Source organism: Gymnoscopelus microlampas, assembly GCF_963454915.1.
Source record: "Gymnoscopelus microlampas genome assembly, chromosome: 20".
NCBI lineage: Eukaryota > Metazoa > Chordata > Actinopteri > Myctophiformes > Myctophidae > Gymnoscopelus > Gymnoscopelus microlampas.
The window spans coordinates 15,655,371-15,682,401 of NC_139957.1; the positions used below are offsets into that span (position 1 = coordinate 15,655,371).

Genomic DNA, 27,031 nt, shown 5'->3' on the forward strand with positions numbered 1-27,031 from the left:
AAATTGCGCCGATTATTTATCATTCCTAATTCACTCCTTTTTATTGTACAGGCTGCTTCCAGTCTCGGATATGAGCCACGCGCTGTCAGGCTACATTGTAGCCTAGGTGCCCGGACCGCTACGGCAGTGGTCCGGGCCGATCTGAACAGAGTTGATGAATTTGCATAAACATTATAAAGCTCCGGTGCAATGTGGATTCATAGAATATTTAGGCCATGCCAATTTGATACTGTATAACATAAATAAATATGCGACATTTTGGCTATACTCTTGCTGTTTTTACATGTAGATTCCATTAGGCCTATTCCAGATGTTTTACTGTAGACTAATATATTTAAGTATAGACTAATATCACTTGTCTATACTTTTACCAATACCTATACTATCAGCAGGACAGTATGCCAGTATGTCATCAATCTCTGCTGCTTTTCCGGGTTTCAGCTTCCCATTGCTCGAAACGGCAATGGGAAAACTGAAACCCGGAAAAACAGCAGGGATTGATGACATACTGGGAGAAAAGATACAGCACCTGGGGCCTAATGCAAAGACCTGGCTCCTGGAGATGCTATGCCATCTATGGCACAGAAAAACATCCCTCCTGTCTGGAGAAAGGCCAAAGTTGTTGCAATGCCCAAACCCGGCAAAGACCCATCATCCCCAAATAGCTACCAACCCATTTCCCTCCCTTGCATCACTTACAAGCTCTACGAGAGGCTGCTACTCCGACGCCTCATGCCACTCATAGACACCAAGCTGACTAAAGATCAAGCTTGTTTCTGGCCGCTCCTGTACTGGACTGCTACTCAACCTCACCCAACACCTTTAGGATTGCTGTGAAGGTAAACTAATAACTGGAGTAGCATTTATAGATCTCTCTGCTGCCTCCCCAGCACATCAGACGATTAGGTATCGCTCAAGGTGAGCGGAGAACACAGGAGATAGACATTAGACACCCCTTGCATTGCCATGTAGCAGCCCCACGGAGGATCCGATCCACAGCCAGTTTAGTGCAGACAGTCCTGCCCCTCCAGTCAACCAAACAAGAAGCAAGGACCAACATCTGGGAAGATGAATGGCAAAGCTATGTACACACAAGCTCTTGAATGGTTGGACAGAGGAATTAGGGAAAGCCTTGCTAGTTGCTGCTACCTTGGGCAACCTGGAAGTCACTTCATAGGCTGCGTGTGGAACAGGGGAGGTGCAAAGCACTGATGAAAGTCTGGAACTACACAACAGAAGACACGTGCAGCTGTGCATCGGTGCAGACAATGTCCCACCTACTGGAATGTGCCGATGCCCCCCCGGTGCAGTCCAGAAGACCTGGCAGAACCTACCCCATCAGCTGTGGTCTGTGCCAGATATTGGCAGAACCACTTCTGAGATTTCTACGAACTATGAAAAACAGGGCAATAACTGACTACATGTAATCAGGATTATGTATTTAGATTATGCAAAATAAGTAACTATAATCAGCCCACATTACATTCAGAGAATGTAATAAATTCACTAAATTAAATGATACATACTAAATCCTCACCAGAGAACAGGATCCCCTCTCTCAATAAAGAAAGACCCTTTCCATCCCAATCCACACCTCCGCTTATGACCCCCTGCCCCCATGCCCCTCTGCCCCAATACAGATTCGGTAGTTTTGATCTGGCATTTGAGGTCAAGTTCATCCATTCCTCGGATCACCTTCTTTTTTTATTGTTCCATATGCCTCAAATTGACAAGATGACAAACGTTTCTGCTATCCAGCATTCACCAGTTGGCTGGATGGAACAATAAAAAATATGGACTTACATTTGTGAGTGCGACCCTCCATGGTTTTGTTGAATCATTTTTTGGATAACGCACCAGAGTGGTCAGAGCGTGGTGGTAGAGTTACGTTTGGGATCACCTTCTCCCATGCATGTGTTTAACTGCAGAGTGTTATATTCTCCTAAAATAATTGCTTTGTTTGTGCATGTCAGATAGTCTATCTCATATAGAGTAAACAGGACATAAATCAGATCATTTTACTCGGTGCTCATTAAAATGAATTGTCAATCAGATGAATGTAATTAAGAAATTGGCTCGTAACCACAGCTGACAAGTCACACGTCAGATTCAGAATGAGTTTTGGGTTACAGTGTGCTCAGTTGCCTATAATGTAAATGACTGTAGTTACATATAAGATCCCTGCCGGATACTTAATGGCCATCTCTATGATAGTTCTCGATGGCCCACTGTGTGTGTGTGTGTGTGTGTGTGTGTGTGTGTGTGTGTGTGTGTGTGTGTGTGTGTGTGTGAGACAACTATTCACAGTTCACATTGTTGCTTTTTAAATGTCTTCTCTCTAAACTATATAAAAATGACATACTATATGAATAACATTTAAATAATTAGTGGTGGTTCAACCAAACTCAATGTACACATTTCCGCGTCGTGTACACTCTGCTTCTGAAACTCTCCTGGTGGGGTTTGACGCCCATACAGTTTATGCATACAGGCCGCGACTCTTCTACAATACTATACCTGGTGGGATTGAGACGTCCCTCTGTCCCTTCCTCCCCTCTTCCCTCCTCTCTCCCTCTTAATCCCTCTACTGTGTTTTTGATGGTTTGCCATTGATTCAGTTCAGATGAATGGAGAGCTAACTACAGTAGCTGCCTGGTCTATGTTGTACAGGACGTTTTGAGAACATTAGCCAATTAAACCGCAGCATCCGAATCTGGAAAAGCTTTTTGCAGAAAATGGCAGATCTACAAGCTAGCATCTACAAGCTAGCATCTACCATCTACAAGCTAGCAATGTAGAGCGAAAACAGAAAAGTGACTATTATAGAGCCCTGAGGGACTCTGCTCAACAACGTATGGTGTTTAAGTGGTTTCACATTGATACTTCCTTATCCGGCTAGTTCTTTTTTAGCCTCTGACCCCCCTTCTCTGTCGTCTGTCTCTCTCTCTGCGCCTACACTCACACCAAGCTATACCCATAAAAGAGATGGTCATTACAGTCCCATTATACCATATCTGGGGATTTGAATCACTGCAATCAAAGTGCATGTGACAGCGCATGTGACAGCTTTTTGTCCCACTGGCTGAGATGTTTCACTGGAAACTTTTAAATCTTCATGTAATTTAGAGGATCATGTCTCCCAAGCCTGCACAAAAGATATTTGAAAAAAGAGAACTATCCAGAAAGATTTGGAAATGTCAGTAAAGTAATGTTGGCTCAGACTCATTTTCTCAGTCAGTGAAGGTTTTAATATTTCAACTGCTCCCAGTAGTCTGAGAAAGAAGTGACCCAAATAACACGTTTTCTCATTACATAAGTCTCAGGCAATGATCGTAGCAAAGCAGAACATGCTGTTATGTAAAGTTATGTTTATTAAAGAAAAGTGACTACAGTGAATATAGATTCTAATAGTGTAAGTAGTATCACACACAGTAGTGAAATATGCTGACAAAGGATAGAGACTGACTTTCAGTGAGTCATGGAATTGTATATGGCCCAAAGACATTTGTAGGAACCCTGTGCACTGTCTTATCATTCACCGCTGCAATGGAGGGTGAGACACAGACACACTGTTGTTGTTGGTCTGAGCAGATTGGCTGCTAGAATTCAGAGGTCAGTACACCGCTGGTGACAAGGCTACACAGTTACTTCAGCAACATGGAAGTCTGCATGAGGACCAGAATTCTTTGTTGTTGTTGTTGGCCGGCAATGCTCCCTTTTATTGTTGTTTTTATTGTTTCTAACATCAAAGTATAAGGCTTAGAAGAAGAAGAAAGTCCAATGCCTCTTGAATGGAGGAGTTGAGGCCACATGTCGGCCTATTGAAGTTTTTTACTTGTCAAACAACACACACCAAAAAAAGCTTTGGTTAACCTTCCAATAGACAGCCTGGCGATGAAACCCTGTTGTTCCAGAAAACTCTGTTTCCCAAGAGGACTTGCCTCAGGTGTGCTCCTGTGTTGCTAATATTAACAGCATGAGGTGGCACGAGGGGAACACTCACGTCTTGCCAACTTTATGAGATTGAAACACTTTTGAAATGTTCTGCGTGTAGTGGTATAAGTTCCTCAGAACAATCCGAGGTTTTTGGATCACCCATTGAAATGTGTCATACTAGACTACTGTAAATGAATTCTGATGTTTCATGTAGGGGTTCCCTAAGGTTGATTTATAACTAGTTGCATGCTGGTGTCACGCTGCATGCACCAAAAGTATTGTAGCCAATATATAAACTCACAACATGTCCTGCTGCGACCCATTGTGAGCTTGTAGATCAGGGTTCCCCAATAGGCAGCCCACGGGCCGCAAGGCAACTGTTCGGCCTGCGAAAAAAAGAAAACAAATATATATAATATAATATATTTATATATACTAGATTCTCGGGGCGCTTCGCGCCCCTCGAACCCATCCGCTGCGCGGGGCTTTGTGTTTGTTCGTCCCTCCGTGTCCCTCTCTCTGTGTCCGTGTCGCTGCAGCACAGAGTGGGCAGTAGAGATGGGATTTATGGGTCTTTGAAGGGAGGCGGATCGTGGGGTTCTGTTCCTTTCAAAGAGGCGTTGTGAATACTGACTCATTTATGGCTCAGGTGTATATTATAGTTACGTAGAAATAGATATGAATATGTATGTATGTATTGATATGTCATAGTAGTGTGTGTGTTTGTATTGTAGATATAATTTATATGTGACTGTAAGTATGTGTTGTTATGTACTATAACTATAGGTCGCGCCCTTCCCGCTAGCTCCCTAGCCAACAAAATCGTTGGATACAAATGAAAACATCGCGAACCCCTTCGAAAGAGCCGTTGTAAAGATTGTGTCATTTATGGCTGATGTGTATATTATATTTATTTTAAAAATATATTTAAATATGTATGTATTCATATGTCATAATACTATATATATGTATATTGTAGATATAATGTATATGTTAAATATGTGTTATGTACTGTAATACAGCATATGAAATTATGATATAATAATGTATTATTATGTTTGATGTTATATAATATATAACATCATTAATACAATATTTATCATAGCATAAGATATTGCTGCAGCACCCCTGGTAGTGGGGAGTCCGCTCCGTGTGTCTGGCTCTGTCTGTCAATCCGGCGAACAGCTTTTTAACATGTTATATTCAATAATATATAATAATATAATATATAACATCATTAATACAATATTTATTATAGCATGAAATATAATATACATAATAATACATAGTATTGTAATGTGTAATATTGTGACATCTTTGGAGCGCATCTGTAGTGTACTGTTCTGTCTTGCAATCCCCCCCCACCAGTGTTGGGACCAGTGGTGAGCTGTGGATTTTGGAACTAAGGGTGCTCTATTTTATGATGTCACGTGCGCGTGCAGGCATGTGCACATAGCCACTCAGCTCAGTGCTAGTTGAAATACTGTAGGTATTCAACATGTGATTATTAATGTATTTATATTTCTTATTATTTTGTTGCATTGTTAATTTGTTTTTGTTTGTATTTGTTTCAATTAATCAATTATTTTATTTTCCTTTTAGTTTTATATAAAAGCCCTTTACATAGACTCACCCACACATAAGTAGTTAAAATAATCAGACAACTTGTCTTTGTCTTGTCTCAGAGAACTGGGTCCTCTGCTAAGCGATCCCTTCACACTCTGCAGTGCAGAGACTGTTGTCTCTCATTGTACGCATTCAATGCAAGTCCGTGGCTTTTCTCCAGTATAGCCTAATGTTATGCGACGCAGCCAGGTAGAGGCTATTGACAGGCTATTGTTTAAACTTTAAGGTGTTAACGACCGCCGCTGACGGTGAGTGCATGTGGAGCACGCGCGAGTCCCCAGCCCCCACAGTGTCAGAACTAAGGGTCCTTATCACCCCCCTTAGCACCCCTAACGTCAGTCCCAACTTGGGACTGACGTTGGGACTACATAACGCAACTAGTATTTGCGTTAACTAATAACGTAACGCGTTACCTTTTCCCATTCAGTTAGAGTTACTGTGATTGAAATTGGTACGTTACTTGTGTACGTTACGTTATGTGATCCAAATGAAGTTTTTTCTGCGAAGCAACCTTCCTCTCTCTGCCTGTCATTCAACAGGCAGACAGCGCGCAGCAGCCAGCAGGCTGAATAGAGTGGTTCCTCTCAGTCTAACACAGGGTTGTCAAACTTGCGGCCCGCGGGCGTTTTGCGGCCCGCGGAAAGGTCCATGGCGGCCCGCAAAATACTTTTAAAATTGGAAATTGATACTACATGTAACAGACATAGAGTCGCACTTTAAATTGCGTCCAAGCAGCTCCTCCACCACTCGCTGCAGCGAGTACCTCTGATGGCCCGCTATTGTCTCTTCACAGCTGTGGACTGTTCTGGCTGATTGGCTCGTTAACATTCTATTCAACTGCTAGTCGAGTAACCTCGCATCACCAGTCTTTCCACCTCGGAGGAAAGCCTGGTCTGCGTTCCAGAAGACAACATATGATCCGGTCTAGACCACGCCTACTGAAAAAAAAAATGAAAAAAGAATCCTCTTTCCGGATTCTGCCCATCCGGTTTTGCGGTGCCGCTTTGTTTTGGTTCCCCAATCCCTATTTAAATGGAATAGAATTTCCCCGTGGGATAATACCGACGCTAAATAGTCTCCGGATAGTGCACGCACATTTACATTTAAAAAATAAGCTAAACAATGCCGCATCAAGGATTTTATTAGCACGGACCTATTTTGGGGTGAGACGTCTTTCCGGTTCTGCCCATCCGGCCACTTTTTATTTTTTTTACTTCCGCTCCCGACCGGATCATATACCCGAAAATGGAACGCTGCCCAGGCTACTAGTCGAGTAGTAATGGCTATACTCTTTGATCCTCACGCAGAAGTCAGCCTAGCACGGACATGTTCTCTGTCTGTCTGTCTGTCTGTCTGTCTGTCTGTCTGTCTGTCTGTCTGTCTGTCTGTCTGTCTGTCTGTCTGTGTCTGTGTGTGTGTGTGTGTGTGTCTCATCTCTCTCTCTTGAGCTCAGAGCTATTTAACATTCAATCTGGGAAAGCATCTGTCATTTTAAGATTCATTTAGCTATTCAAAAATAGCAGATATACAAGCTCATAGTGCAGCACTGAGTGCCACACTATGAGCTTGTAGATCTGCTATTTTTGAAAAATCATGGAAATTTGTGCAAGTCTTCACAAATGTCTTCTAAATCCTGCTATAATATGTGGTTCTCTAAATGTTTTATGTCTATATATATATATGTATGTATATATATATATATATATATATATATATATATATATATATATATATATATATATATATATATATATATATATATATATATATATATATGTGTATATATTTTTATTTAAAGACACATGCGTTTCTGGATTAAATGCTCCTTACAAATTGCATTTTGTTTTTAATGTCAATAATTAAAGTAGCTATTCTTCTTCATAATAACATGTTTTTAAAGGTGATATACTGTAGTTAGTAGCAGTGACTGAGACAACAGACTGAAAAACAATGCTGTATAACTGAATGCGTGTGAGCGCACATGCGCGTCCGCAACTGGTTTCTGCCCACATCAAGTCACCATTTGACCAATGTGGCCCGAACCCCAAAATGAGTTCGACACCCCTGGTCTAACATGATGAATAAGTGAAAGTGGTGGAGAGGACGATGATTGGTTAACGCGGGGTAAATGTTCAGGTTAAGCCAATCAAAGACAGTGTTAGAGGGCAGTGTTGCCATGTCCTGTTATTGTAAGCGACTTGTAATCGACTTTGAGCAAGCCTCCATGGAGGCAAATGGAGGAAAATTCACAGACCCTATTGCTTATTTGGCGCGCGCAACTTGGCAACTGCATGCTGGCAGCTAAAGGGAACTAAGCTCGCGTCAGCAGTCTTTCCAGTTTCCACCTCGGAGGAAATGAAAGGTAACACAATGGTGTAGAGGAAATTTGGTCCGCCTCGCGGTGTTTGGGTGTCGTTGGGCGGTGGTCAGCGATGACGCTAAGGAACAACATGGCCGACCGTAATGTTGTGAGTTTGTGTTGGCCGCAATTAATTATGCTGCGAGGGGGCAGATGTGTGCTGAGCAGTGAGAAGTGGCCTACAGGTTGCGCGAAGTCATTGTGCGCGTTGTGGCTTGTGTTGTTAGTGACATTGATATGTTGTTTTTGTGTTTAGTCCCACACAGTGGCAGGGTCTTTTTTTGGGTTTTGGGTTTTGCAATGTATTATAGGATATATATATATATATATATATATATATATATATATATATATATATATATAATAATATTTGTATTACTGTTCAAGAAGACTAACAAACACATCTGTAAGTAAATTGTTGATTCTGGACTTATTTAGATTTTCAGTATGTACAACTGGCTGCTGTTAATCTGTAAATTACTTTTCAAGCAGACTGTAACAACCAAATATTTTAAGTAAATGGTTGATTCTCAACTTATTTTGTTTCCAGAATGCATTTTTTTCCTTGTGTGACCCTCAACACAGGATTTAAGAATCCCAGGCCTAAAATAACAGTATCAAATTAGCTCGACTAGAGAAATTGGGGAACCCTGTTGTAGATCTTCTACTTTTGGTGTGCGACACCATCGTGCAACTAAGGATAAATCAGGCATTACAGTTCTATGTAGTATATATTTGTAGTCATGGTAGCAATGCTGAACCCTGAACATGCCAGCATCAGTGTTATTGACTCATCCATCCATGCAGGGAATTGAACCCCCAACCCTGGCAGTGATAACACTGTTCTCTACCTGTTGAACACAGGGCTGTGCAGGTTAACGTGAGGGGACTGATATAGCAAGCCATCAATTATAATGAAATGCTTTCAAAACAAAGACAACCTAATGAGACAACCATGACGCACCTGACAAATTCCTGCTAAATCACCCCAAGGCAGCCTAAATATCTTTTGAAAGATGTCGTACTTAGTGAGACAAATGATTATCATTTATAATGGAATGGCTGTTGCGACCAACTGTATGGTTGATGCATTAACCAGTTAGCCAGCCATGCACCCTGGGGGGACATAAAATGATGGGGGTGGATGTGATACCTGCAGGTCTCTCACCCTCAGGGTAATGGGGGTCTGGGTAGGTGAATGAGTCACACTAACGATTTGGGTCGCTCTCCTCTCAAAGACAGACATGCTTGATTCAAACGCACTTCAAAGAGAAGCAAGAGGGTCTACTGTAGGCTGTGCGCCTGAAAGCTTCTCTCTGCAGTGTTGACACTGTTCCTGACCTGCATCATCAGCTAATAGGTTGTAGCTGAGTGTTCAGTGGGGCAGGGATTCAAATGTGATGCTGCCTGCCGCAGGGATTCAAACTGTAAATCAAAAGGTTAAAATTGCAAGACTGTTTGGATAAGTGTGTGTGTGTGTGTGTGTGTGTGTGTGTGTGTGTGTGTGTGTGTGTGTGTGTGTGTGTGTGTGTGTGTGTGTTTGTGCGAATGGTAGTTTGTGTGCAGTAGTGCATTTTGTACACAAAGGTGGCATCTTCTATTTTTGCAGTCAAATTGGTATCTTTACCAGACTCCTCCATTGTCCTCGAACCTCCAACTCCCACGTAATCAATCGCAAAATAGCCACCACCCCCACTGAATACTCTGCTATCCAATCCTACAGTATGTGTTCACCATCCTCCCGCTCTTCTCTCAACATCCATCCCATCCTGACATTTGACCCGTTCTTCCATCAATCGCAACGTAATCAAAATCACATTAAAAACTGTCACAAGTTAAAAAAAAAGCTACATCTGCAATATTTATTCCGGGGGGAAAAGAAAGGGAGCTTCCTGAACAAGGTATTGTTTTGGCGTGTCGCCCCACTGTGCCGTTTTGAATATGATCAATGGCGAAACAAAATCTTTCTCTGACAATAGCTCCCATTCCTGGCTGTGCACTTACAGGATCACACGTTTTCCCCTCAGCTTGTTGTCTTTTTGCTGAAGCAACACCAAAGTAGACTGCTGAGAATTACTTGCATGATGTAGCTGTCGGGCAGAAACCTTGTATCTTCATATATTAACTTTTTGTTTTATTGTAAATGAATACCCTATCATACAAGAGTGTCGCACAAAACGAGTTAAAATAGCAGATCTATAAGCCCATAACGCATAGCGATGCAACGCGTTGTGAGCTTTTTTTTTTATAATAATAAAAAAGGGAACTGTTTTGGACATACAAGGTTCCCACCCGACAGCAATGATGTATCACACTTCATACAATCAGAAGTTGTGGTATGCAGCAAAGTGAACAATAACAGCGTCCACATCCAGCAGCTCCAACATAGACCCCCCCGGAACCACCAATCAGCATTCTCCAGGGGCTATGGCGAGGGTTTTTTGTGGGGGGAGACGTGTCGTGTTAGCGCGTGGTTGCACAGCGGTGCCCCCCACTCCGTCTCTGCGGTAAACCTTCATCCCCTCCCTCTCTTTGTAGTATTCTATTAGCTAGCAGCTGCAGACCCCGGGGGAAATGTGCTCGGCGGAGATAGGCTCTTTGTCATCATCCGTCGCCAACGTCAACACGCGTGCACACACACACACACACACACACACACACACACACACACACACACACACACACACACACACACACACACACACACACACGCACGTGCACACATACTCATGCACACACGCGCAAACACAGAGAGAGCAGAGACGGAGACACAAGTTGCCACACAGGCGGCCAGACATACACGCATGGGCGAACTCACATCCATGCTGGCATGAAATACAAGCCAGACGACCAGCATGGGTACAGACCACACACAGGCACTTGCAAACGGTAAAATCTTCAGTATTCATTCATCCGTTTAACTTGTAACTCGGAGTATACAAATGTAACCAAATGGACCTCTAAGGGTCTATTTGCTTTAACGCTCAGAGTTAAATAAAAACTGAGGATTTTACTCTGCACCCACCCACATACACACAAGACTTTTAACAGACACAGGCATGAGTGCCTAGTGACCCATTGAGGCGTTCGTATGAGTACTCACTTGCACATGTGCACGCACGCACGCACGCACACACGCACACACCGCCACACACACACACACACACACACACACACACACACACACACACACACACACACACACACACACACACACACACACATTCAGTGGCTCTGGGTGTTGGGTCAGTGCCATAAGTGCAGAGGAACAGGCGGCTGTGCTGCCATCAGCAGTGTCACACTGTGGCTCTGACGGCCAGGCTGCTGCACAGTAAAATCCTCAGTGTTAAGTTAACGCTTGAGCATGTACACAATTTGGTTACATTTGTACAATTCTAAGACGGACAGTCCCAATCTTTGAGTGTAATCGCCTCCATAGGCCGTATCCATAGGGGGGCGACCTTTGGGCAGGGCTTGTAATGAAAATGAGCTCCCCTTCACTCGTAAATCAGGAAGTTGCTCTTCCTGGTATGGGAAGTCACAGGAAGCCGGGAACTCATTTCTTGTAACATTGTTCTTGTAGTGAATTGTTATTAAGAACGCAGTAACTTAAGTAATGCGAGGTCGTCGTTTACCTCGATTTTACAAATGGCGGAAAGCCCTCCGCTATGTGTCGTGCCTACTACGCCTCTCAGCCATGTACAATCTACATTGACCCATTGAGACCTGAAGCCGATTCTAGATGTCTCCTAAATCTCAACAGTATTCTGAAAAAACGTTTCTATATCAGTGGTGCTCAATCTTTTTCATGTCAACGACCCCCAAAATGATATGTATTTGGCCGCGGACCCCCATCAAAATATTTTGTTCCAGGGACCCCCAGAAGCAAAGATTTGAGTTAAAAATGTTCGCTTTAAAAATATATATATTCAAAGATTTGCACACATTTTCATGAATTTTCAAAAATAGCAGATCTACAAGCTCGTAGCGCGGCACTCGGTGCCGCGCTATGAGCTTGTATATCTGCTATTTTTGAATAGCCCAAAGTAGGGGTGTGCCGATACACTAATTTCACGAAACGATACGATACGATATTTGGGTCACAACTTCGATACGATTTCGATACGATACGATACGCACTTTTTTTATTATGAAAATATATGGGGGAGAAAAAAAGAAAATGCAAACTAATAATTCTGTTTTTGCATTATTCAGACATGCAAACTTGTAGCTTTTCAGCTACAATAGCCGTTTTGAATCCAAATAGTGTGACACCTGACACGAAAAAAAAACAACATGTTGTCACTCTTTTCACTTCGGGGCCGTTTGCATGCCTGATTATTATGATTGTGTAAAGAAAAAACACCCCTAACCCAAAGTGTAAAATAAAGCTTTTTAGCTCAAATCAAAAAATGACACAGTTCCAGGTCTTAATGGGTTAAAAAGAGACCTTATTGCTTTAAACGACACTAAGGATTTTACTGTGTAATATTGTCTTTCTGTCAAGTTACTACATGCCTGTCCTTTTACTCGTAAACAAGCACACATAAGGGTAACACATACACACAGAGGCTGTTAATACCCTCATGATCGCACTTTGCCTACACACACACACACACACACACACACACACACACACACACACACACACACACACACACACACACACACACACACACACGCACACACACTAACACACAGACTGATATTGTATACACAAACACACAAGAGGCAATGGGATTTAAGGGATTTACATTTTAAGGGATTTATGTTGAAATGCTATACATTCAATTCAGCAATGTGTCTGCCCACACTGTGACAGACACACACACACACACACACACACACACACACACACACACACACACACACACACACACACACACACACACACACACACACACACACACACACACGCACTGGCTCTTGCCTCCAGCCTGTGACAGTGCATATAGAGGTTGGGGTCGGCTCAATGCAATCAATTCCGTGTGTCAGTTTAGAAAGCCATTCATTTACTAAAGGCAGAGCATTCATTTTCAATTATTTCCCACTGCTATTGGTTCTGTACGACTTTATTATCAAGCAACAATACAAATAAAAAAGCAATCCACTCTGAATAATTGAATACAAAGTGATATTGACCCCCCTATGCACCCACTCTCCTAACCGTGATGGGAGCTATAGACTCTATAGCACCCTTCAAGGTTAGGAGAGGAGGTGGAGGAGAACACATTATATTGTGGCTTCCTATAATAAAGGAAGGCACGATATGGGAGTATTCGGCTGTGTATATGTGTATTCATATTTGAGAAAACGTATATAAAAACAGAAAACAAAAGATGTGTGTTGTCTGGGTAACCATGTTCTAGTCGAACAAAAGCTGTTATTACATGCATTTTAACCACATGAACCCTAGCATCCCTATACTAGTCATGTGATAATAGGCGTACATTGAGCTCACAAAGGGGAACACCTACAAACTCACAAGGTGTCACAACATGACTATTGTAGATCAGAGATTTGATGTAGAGGGAAAACGGAAGGGGGCCAAGTATAGACCCCTGCCGGACCCCGGTCAGCCAAGTATATAGGCGTTAAGTGGTTAACTGTGGCCATTGATTTAGAACAGTGAATAAACTGTTGACTGGTACTATGTTTGAGTTGTCCTCATTTTCAATTTTAACACACAATTCTTAGCCAATCAGAAATGAGTATTTTCATGCACTCTTGGATACCCGCAATCAACACACTGTATTCATTCAAATGCAAGCCTTTTTTTGCATTGCATTGTATTTATACACACATGCAGTCTTTCCTACACACATATTGTACATTGTAAACCCGGGCCCCTGATGGCCCCCTGCGGTGTTGAGTGACAGGGACATCTCTCAGCTGGCTCGTCCCCTGAGATGGCCTGGAGAGACTCTTCATTTACACACACACACACACACACACACACACACACACACACACACACACACACACACACACACACACACACACACACACAGTCACACACGTAAAGGCATACATGCAAATTCACACACATGCTTGCATAAACATCCTTGCAATACACAAAGACACACTAAAAAGCATGTAAACACAAACTCACACATATACTGGCTCACACACAATTTAATGTCCGCAGATACACACAGAAATGCACACCAACATTGTCTGGCTTTCCTAAGGGGTCTCCTGGGGCACTCAGTAGAGGTGGCTGCTGCCGGGTCTGCGGTTGGCTCATTGCGATAATATATATGCCTGGCTCTGTCTTCTTCCCTCTCACTCATTCTCTTCGTCTGTTTCTCTCGCTCTCTCTCTCTCTGTTTCTTTCTCTTCCTCATCCTTTCGTTAAGCTTAAACTTTCTTTTCCTCCATCGCTCCCTATGTTTCTGTTTCTCTCGCTCTCCGTTTCTCTCTCTCTCTCCGTCTCTATCCCTTCTCCTTTCACTTAAGCTTAAACGTTCTCTTCCTCCCACTCCCAATATGTTTGTTCCTTCTCTCCATCTCCCTCTCTTCATGGCACTGTCTCTTTTAACTGTCTTAACTAAGTGATGAACGATCGGTGTTCAGCATCCATACAGTCTCTCCTCATTGGTACAGGAAGAGCAGAGACGAGGGAGAGACCTTTTACCAAGCCTTTATTAACCTTCCGTTTACACTCAAACAGACATCAGGACAGTCCTACTCATTCAAGAAAGATCCCACTAAAAGACATGCTTTAGACACCCACAATAATATTAAAATCACATTCATATAATATGTAAGATAATTATTTATTTTTTCCCCTTTTATTTTCCTTCCTTAAAGAGACACAACCAGTGTCTTGATCAATGCTAGACAAGGGGAGAGAGTGTGTGTGTGATATTAATAATAGATAACAAGGATCAACACCCCCCTCCCGTTCCTCAACCTCATTTGACTCAACTCCTCCTTCCTGTTCAGGACTCTGTGTAATGAGAGGGAGTGAGAGAGGAGGAGGTATGTGGAGAGGCTGTAATGCTCTCCCAGAGCCTCCCTAGGGACCAGGGAGCCCAGCTTTCTTCTCTCCAGCTGATCAAGCGCAGCATCCTTCACTACCTGGCTCTTTACCTCCCCGCCCCTCCTCTCTTTCTCTTATCTCTACATCTCTCTGACTTCTCATTCTCCCTCCTCTTCTTTGATCTCAGTCTTGTCTCTCCTTGCTCCCGGTACTTTCCTTCTTTCCTCTTACACCCCCCCCCCTGCCCCCCTCATGTCTCTCTCTCTCCTCACATCACCTCTCTTCCTGGGCTGTGTTGTTGGCAGGTCTAGTGGAACAGGGCAGGGAACGAACTTCTTTGTGGGCTCAGTGAATAATGGATTCCAAATGTAAGCCAGCTGCTTCCTCTGTTTCGCCAAATGAGATGTTGAGAACCAAAGAGGACCCGTGAGCGATGGCCAGGGTCGCTTCTGAAGGGGCTGGTGGAGCACACCCAACTCTGTACCAATTCCAAAGACATATTTTGTCACAATGGCGTTTGTTTTTGTGATGCATAAAGTGAGTTATTGTCATCTGAAATCAGATAAAGACTTGCCACCATCAGTGATCAGCTGATTTGATGGAACGTTACCCCTGTGATATCCTGGACATTTTAACAAGACTATATCTTTACTGATCTGTCCGTATTTATTGTACAAGTGAAGATTCTGTTTGGGTGATTGAATAATATGATTGATAAATCTGCCATCAACCACTTTCAACCTGGTGTACCTATTTTGGACATGCCATTATAGGCTAAAATAGTAAAAAATAGCAAGCTCGCAACAAGAGCTATTTATTTATGAAAAAGATAACCTAAATCTAGTCTGGCTGTAGTTGTGCCCTTTCCTCTCCAGACTTCCAAATCAAGAGCTCACGAAATACCCTGATTATAGCTTGTTTGGTGACAATATCCCTGCATTTGCCCAGTGGGCAGTGTTCTCTTCCCGCTCTGGGTCCGTGCCTGTGAAGCAGGCAGGCAGGCCAGTCAGTGTGTGGATTAGTATGCTGTTGGCTTTAACTAACAGAGCCAGAACCCTGGGCTGTAGCTGTGGTTGTTTGCCCTCCGGATATTGTCTTCTTCTCAGGTTATCCAATGCTCGCCTCTCCCTGTGGCCTGCACAGCTTTTTGCTGTAATCCACTCTCACTCCTGTAACACGGTCTCACTGTGTGTCGACTAGCTGCCTTTGCTCCATACCCCCGTTTCAATACAAGCAGTCAAGCGGCCTTGGTCTCTTTTCTCTTCCCTCATAGACACTCCCTCACACTGGCCTGTTTTTGAAAAATCCCTTTTAACACAAGGATGTGTGTGCTGTCAGCTCCGTTCCGACTGTTCATACCCAGGAGCTGCCCGGTACAACTGCACTGTCCTACTGTTGGCCACTGCCGGGCTCTTCTGGAACAGCTGTCTGTTAAGTGCCTTGCTCAGGGGTATCTTGATGTGAATGTTGAGCAAGGGGAGATATTGTGCATCATTCAGAATGTGCCCTCCCAAATGTGGATTTTCCTAGCCACAGGTTGGTTGGGAAAATCAAGCAATCTTCCAGTATTGTATTACATGCCCTTCTGTGACCAATAGGCCAATACCATCCCTTCTATATCCAACATGGACATAGACTGTTGTATCTTAAACAGTTCTTCTCTACCCTAGACCTGGTGTTTTTTTGTTGGAGTGTGTGTGTGGGTGGGTGGATGGGGGAGTGTAAATGACTCGCATCATAATTTTCCAATAATGGCCATCATTTATCACCATCACTGTATAAGAAATTACATGATTATTGATCACAGGAATGTTGCTTGGGTGCTATGAATCATTGCACACTGCTTGTAATGCTGGTATGGAAGCTTAATCCACGATCGCTGTCTTGCGAGTTATTATCAACATGCTGTTCAGCTGAACACTATACAGTAAAGCGTTGATGATGTTATGGCCCGGCCTAGGGTAACCGAGACGCAGCATATGGTGTGGAAAACCAACCTTCCCAGCTCCCAAGAACCGCCGTCCAAACAGTTTACTTTTTCAAACTTTTTCTTTTATTCTCTCAGGGGTTTACAAACTCTCCAGGACAGAGGATTGTTCACAGCAAAATCTAAACTAGAAACAGTAACCTCTTACCTACACACGAAAGAAAACAAAATATAAATGCTGACCTCCTTATCGGAAAACAAAGCCCAAACAATGTAACCAAAACAGTACCCCCCTTTTAGCTGAGAACAATAGAGAACGAGAGATGGCAACAGTAATCGGCAGCTAGGATCGACCTGTAATCATCTCTAGAGCTACATGTTAAATCAAGCACGCACACACGCACGCACGCACGCGCGCAAGCAAGCCAAACACTCACACATACACACACACACCCAGGAGAGAACACTGCCTACACCAAGCCTCTTCATAACATAATCATAACAATGACCACACACCCACTACCTGTTAACCTCCGTTAACCTAACAAATTGCAGATCTGCAACAAGCTCATAATGCGTGATGATGCAACACATTTCAGCTTATAGATCGGCTATCACACGCCATATCAAATTGGGCTTAAGCAAAGTCCCAGCATCCTCCAGTTAGCAGTCAAAATGTTATTTAATTGCATTATTAACTAGAAAAATGTTCTCCTCGGAGCACAGGTCTCCGCCAGGCCAGATAGTAGAAGTCAATATTAGCCAATCAGGATTAAATATGAAAAATTGGGACAGGTCCGTCTCGATAACATGACTATAGAGATAATGTGTACCAATTTGTGTGATGTTTGGACATTATCTGTAGGTGTAATATACAATTATTTGTTTAGCAAAGATCAGCCTCCTGGTGGCGCAATAATAGGCCAATGTGAAAAGGGTGGAATTTCTTCCTCGGCCTTGTGGGAATGTGCGTACAAAGTTTCACGGCATAATTATTTGAGGCATTTTGTTGCAAATTTATTAGTATTTGGCTTGATGAATATTCCCTGAGGCTTGAGAATGTGGTCTTTAGTGAGCCTCCATTCATGAGACACTTAAAAACCTGTTTATGTTTTTACAGCATACACTTTGACTGAAACACAGTGACTTTATTTTGTAGGCTTGTGGATTATATTGGGTTTGACTTTTTTTACAGGGCAAAGGTGGGAATAATAGAAGCTTTTTCGGTGTCAGTATAAAGCAGAAATCAATCCAAATAATAAGTCTCCACTCCAGCTGTCAAAACTGCAATCTTCTGCTCCAGTTTCCCTCCCGTCCATCTCAATCCTGAGGTTTTGGAGCTGTTGTTTTTTTCTCCTTCTTTTTTCATATCAGTTGTATTTTATATCAGTTGTATGGGATCAAAGCTCTTGTCAGTCTGCTGACAATTTCTCCAATGGCTGCTTTTGTCACCTTCCATTTGAGGCCAGTGTGCAGGAGATGTTATTCTTCTTGGGAGATGTAGGCAGGGTCAAAGTAGGCAAGCTACTGTGCAGCATAAACAAACATGTTATTGAAAACTGCAACAGTGTGACAACAGCAGCCCTACTTGAGCATTATTTGCCTTCGAACAGTATTGCAACAGCACTTCTGTGCAGCAGAAATTATCCCCAACTTTCATACACTGCAGTGAACCCAAGTTACTTTTTGACTCTTTCGCCTGAACTTTTCAACTTCAGAGCAAAACGGGTCAGTTTTTGTACTCCCCGAGTTGTTTTGCTATTTCAATTATATGTACTGTAGTCTAGATGTCGTTTCCATTGCTTGCCACTAGAGCGGCCACGGTTGAACCTAAGATGTTATACAATAATTGGTTCCTAAATAATCTTTTCAGAAGCATGTAATAGTATCTAAAGGGAATTGGTTTGTCACAATCAGCTGTAACCCACATCTTTTCAGAGACTGCTGGATAAGTGTTGGACAACTGGAATAATAAATGATGATTTCTGCATTTCAATTCAAAGTCCCACTAACCTCTGTAACCATATTGTTAGTTTTCCACACTGTTGCCCTCGACTAGCCGTGAACTGATGCTGAAGTAAACCACCCTTTTGGTGGTTGTGATCAAATCCTGCTGACAAACAGGAGAAGTAACTTTGCGTTTCACTACAAAATCCATATTTTCAATTTGAAATAGTGCTGGGCCTTTATGGACATATGAAAATATCTAAATATTTTTTAACAAATACGCCTGTCGATATTGTGGCGTTAAAAAAAGGAAAAAAATGATGATATTTGGGTGTTCTTGCTGCTCAGGCAACTTTCTAGTATTTGCCAAGTAGCAGTAAATAAGGTTGGAGGAAATCAAAGAGTTGGAGCAGCCCATTGATCTTAATTGTAGGTCATGGCGAAGTTTGAGTTCATTCAGATGCTGACTCAGTGCAGTGAATGAACTCCGCAGTATGTACTGTATCCAGTCACAGTTTAAGATGGAGCGACCTTGTTCACGACCCCTGTATCTGGATAATGCCATAGCTTTCTCTGCCTAAAAGAAAAAAAATAAGTGCAATTAAATTGAAAACGACCTTAATCACCGATTGGAGTCCATGGACATCTAATACACACACACACACACACACACACACACACACACACACACACACACACACACACACACACACACACACACACACACACACACACACACACACACACACACACACACACACACACATTTCACTCAAAGAAGAAAGTCAGGCAGGCCCAGGTGGCTCGAGTCGAGCGTCTGTCCAATCAATCGATCGATCTAGATGGATGGATAGATGGACCAGAGGTGCTGCTGGGCTCTTAGGTACTGTGTTTGATGGAGTTGTAGGAGTTGGCGAGCGCTCTGCCCCAACTGTATGTACCCCCCCCCCCCCCAAAAAGGGATCAAATGAAGCGCGTCACTCTGTGTCTCAATCCATCTGTGTCTATCTCTATTTAGGGACGTGTGTGTGTCCATTGTGTCTTTTGGCTTCTGTGATTGTCTTTTCACCGGTCTCTTTCTGTGTTTTATTCCTGACACCGAAGGCACCTGTGCAAATCAATGTTGTTAGACACGCAAATTGGCAATGTTAGGCACGCAAATGGGCGTCGTTAGGCACTTGCCATAAGGGTGAATGGCCACACCACTGCGGCATGGGCTTCAGTGTATTCATGCTTGTTTTATTTCTTGAATTTCTCTCTCCATTCTCTTTGTTTGCATTTTGCTTTTAACTATTTTCTCTCTGCATGTATTTCCCTCTCTAGTGTCCCTACATTCTCTCTCTTTCTCTCTCTCTCTCTCTCTCTCTCTCTCTCTCTCTCTCTCTCTCTCTCTCTCTCCATCTGTCTTTGTCATGGTCTCTTTCTACCTTCTCATTAGTTTCTGTCTTTTATCTTCATTCCTCTATCTTTGGTTCAACCCTTCTGTCTTTGTCTCTCTGTCATTCCACTTCTGTCTGGTCCGTTTTCAGTCTCTCCCATTAGTTTTCTCTCTTTCAGTCTGTTTTGTCCTACAGTATCTGTCGTTCTCTGTCATTGTCTTTCTCCCTCTCACTATCTGTCTCTGCCTTACATCAGTTTCGCTTTCCATCTGTTTCATTCTATTTATCTCTGTCTGTCTGTCTGTCTGTCTGTCTCTGTCTGTCTATAGTACTATCTATAGATACCCTCATATCTCGGCTTTTCTCATTGTCTCTCTCCTGCTTCTTTCTCCTTTCACTCTCTCTTCCATCCTAAAATGGCAAATGGTGCATTTATGTAGCATCTTTATCCACAGCGCTTGTGTATTACATGCACTCATTCATGCGCACACACACACACACACACACACACACACACACACACACACACACACACACCCACGGCAGAGGCAACTATGCAAGGCACCAACCTGTGCATCGGGAGCAGTAAGGGGTTAAGTACTGTAAGTGTCACTTCGACACTTACCCCGGGAGCCCGGGACCAAACCGGGAACCTTCCAATCCCCAAGCTGTTGCTCTACCTCCTGAGACACCGCCGTCCCAATTCTTCAAGGCTGCCTCTACCCTCAGTCTCCCTATCTCACATTACATTCCTTTGACACTCCCTACCTGTCTCCACAACCGTCTCTCTCTCGCTCTCGCTCTCGCACACACACACACACACACACACACACACACACACACACACACACACACACACACACACACACACACACACACACACACACACACACACACACACACACACACACACACGATTCATTTGACATTTACTCCCTCTGTCTCCACAACCATCTCTCCCTCTACCCTCTCTCCTCGTCTCTCTCTCCATCCCCCTGTTCCTCTACTGTGTGCTGCCTGCTGCGTCAGTCGTGGGTGGGTGGGTGCGTCGGGGAGTCCTTAGTTAGATGTCTGGTCTGATATGTGTTCACATGGGTCATTGATCAGCTGCTGGCTGACTGTTTAAGCAGCAGATCACAGATCAATAAGGCTGCCTCAGTCATGAAGAGATAAGGAGGAGTGTACAGTATATATGCTTTTTAATGAATAGATGAATGGATAGCTCCTTTAAAGAAGTCACGCAGGGTAATGTGTGGGTAGGTGTGTGTGTGTGTGTGTGTGTGTGGGGGGGGGGGGGGTAAATGTATAAATGTATGATTTGAGAAAGGTGGGAGATAAGGTGGGATCAATGTTTTTTTTTGTGCTTTTTATCCCTTTCTCTCCCCCAATTTAGTCCAAGTCAATTAATTCCTCCTCACAGATCTCTGTGTGCTCACTGCTGCTGTATCCTACTGGCTCACCTGCCAATGAGGAGACCCCACCGGGAGGACGTAGAGCCTCCATCCTAGTCCCCCCGCCCAACATTCACTGCTGACAAGTGCCACCCCCAGCCTGTAGGAGTACATGCGGGGACAAATATCACCCTCCCCACCCGGTTTCCCTCCCCCGAACGAGATTTCTCGTAATATTTTGCCAAGGCTCAGACTGCCATGACGAGATTTTGTTTTCAGTGGTTTTACGCTAGATGGCGCTGTTCGCTAACACGTTAGTGACCATTTCATTCTCAGTCACACAGATTCAGGAGATCACATGATCGCAAGATCTCCTCCACCATTCACTTCCTTGTTGTTCGATTTGGAAAAACGCCTTTTTCTTGCCTCCCTGGATTTCCTCTGCATTTTTGACGAGACATGCTATATTCAACGGCCTATAACAAGCGAACAGGGGGTCGCAATGTTTTCTTTTTTTTTTTTCACGGAAGCACAGAGAAACCATCCGTGTTTAGCAACGATCTGGAGATCTATCATACTGGAGATAAATATTATGTGACAAATGACAAATAAAGCAATCTTGAATCTTGAATAACTAATCTATGCCTTATAGATAGCTAACATATATATATATATATATATACCATATAGATGGCTAACATACGTACATTTATAACTCATTAAGTACCAGTTTGTGAGTAATCTATTAGCTATCTATAAGGCATAGTTTAAAATCCTTAAACAACAATTAGCAAACATTTAACAAGTCATTAATAACTCTTTAACAGTGTGTGAATGATCTATAAACTAGTTATAATGGATAGTTATTCAAAAGTGTTACCGCTATGTCTTCTACATAGAGCCAGGCATGGTCCTGTGTTGGGAGTTCCATCTGGGGCCACTAACAGTGAAAAATGACAGACTCCTAATGATGTAATGTGAGACAACAAATGCCATATGTTTATGTTGAATAAAAGATGTCTGCCTAAGGCCCATGTGCCTCTAGGACAGTACAGTCTGGATTTGCCAGCCTGAGAACTTGTCTTCCGAAGTTAGACAAGAGAGTTGGGACTGTGGGACTGTTTCACTGATAGTGAATGAGAGACTGACTCTGCCTTTGTATCTTGGTAAGCACACAGTGGGTTTGGCCCCATCTTATCATTTAGTGTGTTTTATCATTATATACATTTGAAACGAACCATAAGCATCATAACACCATAGCACCATAACATTCTCAGTGTTCATTTAACATGCATCATTATTTCACCTTTATTTTTGAATGTTCATGCTTTTAGAACTTACAATAGGGCTAATGACCAGATAGTGGGCCAGTGTCTTCCTCAAGGCACATGGCTGTTGCAGGGATGAAACGTGTGACCTTTTGTTATGGGACAACAGTGTGCAGATCTAACTCCCAGGCCAGTTCTCTTTCAGTGGGATGGTTTTCAGGATTTTGTCTCTGTTGATGACATCATCAGCTAGTGTCATGGATGTTATGAATTAGAATGTTTAAGAATGCTATCATTTAATAACTATCGTTGTCTGTGTGGTGTCACTGTGTAGTTATTTTGGAAAAGGGGCTCTAGACATCTTGTCTCATGACCTGTTACCTAGGCAACCAAAACCTTGCTGCCATGCGTTCTTGTCAATACAGATAAATGTCAAAGCAAGTTATAGATAGAATTGTGTGTCATAGAGAAGGCCTTGACTCAGGTGTGTTGTCAGGAATGTGATGACTTGTGTAAGGAAACATTATTTAAGGTGTGCTGGAAAAGACAACTGGGAGCCAGGCAGGGTTTTCCATTACAAACAGGGCCGGCTTAAGCCTTTGTGGTGCCTGGTGCTTGGACATCACTCTTTGAGATCTGAACTTGTGTTGTTTTGTCTCTCGGTATCTGAGTAACACTACCCTTCCTCTTTGCCTGGCCTACTTGTTGTTAACTAGTTGTAGGAACTATTGTTGTATTGTTGTATTGGATCTATTAGCTCGTGCTCATTTGATTTGGCTATTTTATCTCATGTGTTTATGAAAGTAGATAGCTGATATATTGCACTTTTACCTTAGCGCTAGGTATACTCTTGGTTGCTTGTTTTTTACAGGAAATGCACTTAAGACCTCTGGTGATTAGTAGTTTCGTTCCCTACCTATGTTGAATGCACTTATTATAAGTCGCTTTGGATAAAAGTGTCTGCTAAATGACTGTAATGTAATGAGTAGCTACAGTAAATAATGAATATTCGCATTCACACTAGACCCCCTCCCCCCTGCCAAAGGTTTTTAGACTTATCTTGACTATAGATTCGAGACTCTTGCAGTAGTGTCCACCCAACCACCCAAAAGATTGAATTTTTAGGGTGGATGTTTCACTTGGAGGAGAAAATGGAAATGATATTACAGCTGAAGTCGTCGCCAAGGCGTTTTCCCATCATGGCGGTGACAGCTCGGTCAAAGTCAACCAGTTATGAATAGCGACTTGAATTGAAGTATGGGAGCTCTCAGAGCTGAGACCCGCAGTGATGAGAGCTTACAGGAAATCAGCAGAAGAGCCGCGGCAGCCAGGGAATGAAGTTAAATTCAGAGGAGCTGTCTCTGGTGTCTACACAGACAGACACACACACACACACACACACACACACACACACACACACACACACACACACACACACACACACACACACACACACACTTTCTCTCATTCTCAATTTCCCTGAATCTCTCTCTCCCAGTTATTGCTCAATGACTCTCTATCCCCCCCCCACCCTTTCTCTCTCACTCTCCTCTCTTACGTATTGCCATCTCCTCCACTTTTCCCTGTCGCTCTCTTGTCTTTCCCAATTTCCCCATTCGTCTTCATTTTTCCTGCCCCCCCTTCCTTACCTCTCCTCGACACAGGCTGGAGTGTGATTGTGAGAGCCATCCTGTTAGAGCCTGGGGAGAGAGGGAGGAAGAGGGGGATAATGTCATGTTCTCATCACACCTCCCCCTCTCTCTCGCCTCCCTCCGTTTCCTCTAACCCGGAGGCCATTTCACACAGAGAGCAGAGCAGAGTCTCGGTATGCATGCGAGGCTAAGATGGATGGAAACAAGTCCCAGACTTTTTTTCTCCCCCTGTCATCCTTGACAGTTTTCCTTCACATGCATGTATGCATGAGTGGTGGTTTTACCCTTGGTCAAGAGAGAGGAAGAAAGAAAGGGAAAGAGAGACGCTAGCTTCTAAAAACATCTCACTTCAAGAATTGGAATGACATGTAAAAAAGAGAGAAAGATATGCCAAGGAGCATGTTAGAAACATCTTGACTCAAACAGGAATTCAATTAAATCAAATATTTATATAACATCCAGATATAATTAAATGTGTAATGAAATCAAAAGGAAAGCAAATTCTGTCTGTGTGCGTGTGTGCCCACGTTCATGCGTGCGGGTGTTTTTCACTGAGGGGGGTGTGTATGAGACTTGTCACATTCCACTGGTTTCCTAACCTCAAGGTGCGTTTGCACCGAGAGGAAAGCGTACTCCCACAAGCCTATCTGTCATACAGTCTACCACTCACCTTGAAAATTGTATATCAGTGCTGTAGTTTTGATGTAGTAGTGACACTCGCGGGCAGTTTCAGTTTTGGTTCCGGTTATGGGTTCCTTTCTTTGGGTTTTATATTAAAAAACAAACACTGCTTTGAAACATTAGGACTACACTTGTTTTGCATTTAGAGGGAATTTGGTACAAAATGTTAGCATTATTTTAAATGTTAAATATTTTAAGCATACATGGAATATCTTTTTTTGTGAGGCATTATCATACCATCCAAAATCATTTACTGTCGATGTTCCCGCGATTGATAAATAATAGTGCAGACAGGGTACTGACCTGGAGAAGACTGTGCCACATTAAACTGGAATACAGGTCAACGCGAGCAGTGATCGGTTCAGCTGTCATGTCAGCTGTCAGACCAAAAACATAAATGAATATTCATCAGCCCAGATGAGGAATTAATATTGAGATGGAGAGGGCATCGATGGGCTCCTCTACATCCAGACAGGCTGACACACTGACTGCCATGAAAAAACAAGTACTTGTCAAGCCTTGCCATTTCCTTGTTTTGATGTTCTCTCTGTTTGATTTCACTGACATGGCCCCTTGTATGTCTCCTATTGCCTGTCTACAGTTGCTTCCTGTCACTGCTATTGGTGGCTGCAGTGGTCTGGAAGATCAAACAGAGCTGCTGGGCTTCAAGGCGACGAGAGGTAAGCTAAGCTTATAATGCACACTTAAGCATTGGCATATTCATGTTGCAGTTATCTGCAGATACCTACTGTAGGCCTGTCACAATTATTACATAATCGACTAATCGCAATTATTTGAGATAATAACCAAAACAAAATAAGAATCGTCATAGTTCCATGTTAAAAATGTCCATATATTTAAAAGAATAGTAGAAATAGCAGATCTACAAGCTCAAAACGCATCATAAACTACGCGTTTTGGGCTTGTAGATCGTCTATTTCCACTATATATATATATATATATATATATTTTTTTATTTTTTTGTATAAAGTAATTAAATGTGTATGTTATCTGCCCCGTGCAACTTTTGTTTACGAAGCCTAATAGCCAAACAATGTTCAACAACACAATTAAATCGTTAATCGCAATTATTTGAGTGACAATTAATCGTCAAGTAAAATTTCATAATCGTGACAGCCCTACAGATACCAAGATATACATGGCAAAAGTTGGGGAACTATCTCTGAACTATCTCCTCTATATTTTTGCAATTGAAATCTTCTTCCTTGAAGTCACTGTTTATTTTGTATAAATGGCCAGAAAATGAGTTGTATGAGTGGCGGACAGACTGAGTTGACATGCGTGGCTTGTGTGGCTAGATGATGGACTTAATGAGTCTATGAAAGGCAGACTGGCTGGATAACTGGCTGGTTGCTTGGCGGAGAGCCTGACTGACTGTGACTGCAGAATAATGCCAAGCCAGCTGACACTCTGTAGAAACTTACTGAAAAGTAGTAGCGGTTTGAGAGAAAATTACATTTTCAACACCGAAAAATGACAAAATACGTTTTCACATTGCATTCCCAGAAAGGGGTTGAGTACCTAGAGTGGTTGAAAAGGCATTCATCTATGTGTGAATGCATTTTTGTGTTTATGTGTATATACTTTATGTATGTGTGCGCTCCCATGTGAAGCACAGCTAATGTTTGTACTTGTGGCTTTTGATTGGCACTTTCACACTCCATGTGCCTGCTGAAGTGGCTTTTGGCCGTAACCATACGGCAAAGTACTGTAATCACCTACATCCCTCTTAAGTTCTACCAGCCTCCCCCTCTCCACCCCTCTATCCCCCCTCTCCATCACACAGCTTTGCTGGTGCAAGCTAACCTTTTGCACCCAAATAAGCACTTAACCCCAAAGAAGAAATGGAGGGCACAGAT

The 27,031-nt window shown here is 42.8% G+C and overlaps 1 protein-coding gene across 2 annotated transcripts in view; it reads left to right on the forward strand.

Moving 5' to 3' along the window:
* Nucleotides 1-27,031, forward strand: part of atrn (attractin) — a 166,234-nt gene that overhangs the window by 90,746 nt on the left and 48,457 nt on the right. For both annotated transcript variants that reach the window (XM_084043855.1, XM_084043856.1), the window contains exon 26: nt 25,753-25,831. In XM_084043855.1, coding sequence (XP_083899981.1) covers nt 25,753-25,831 — 79 coding nt within the window. The remainder of the gene's footprint in view (nt 1-25,752; nt 25,832-27,031) is intronic.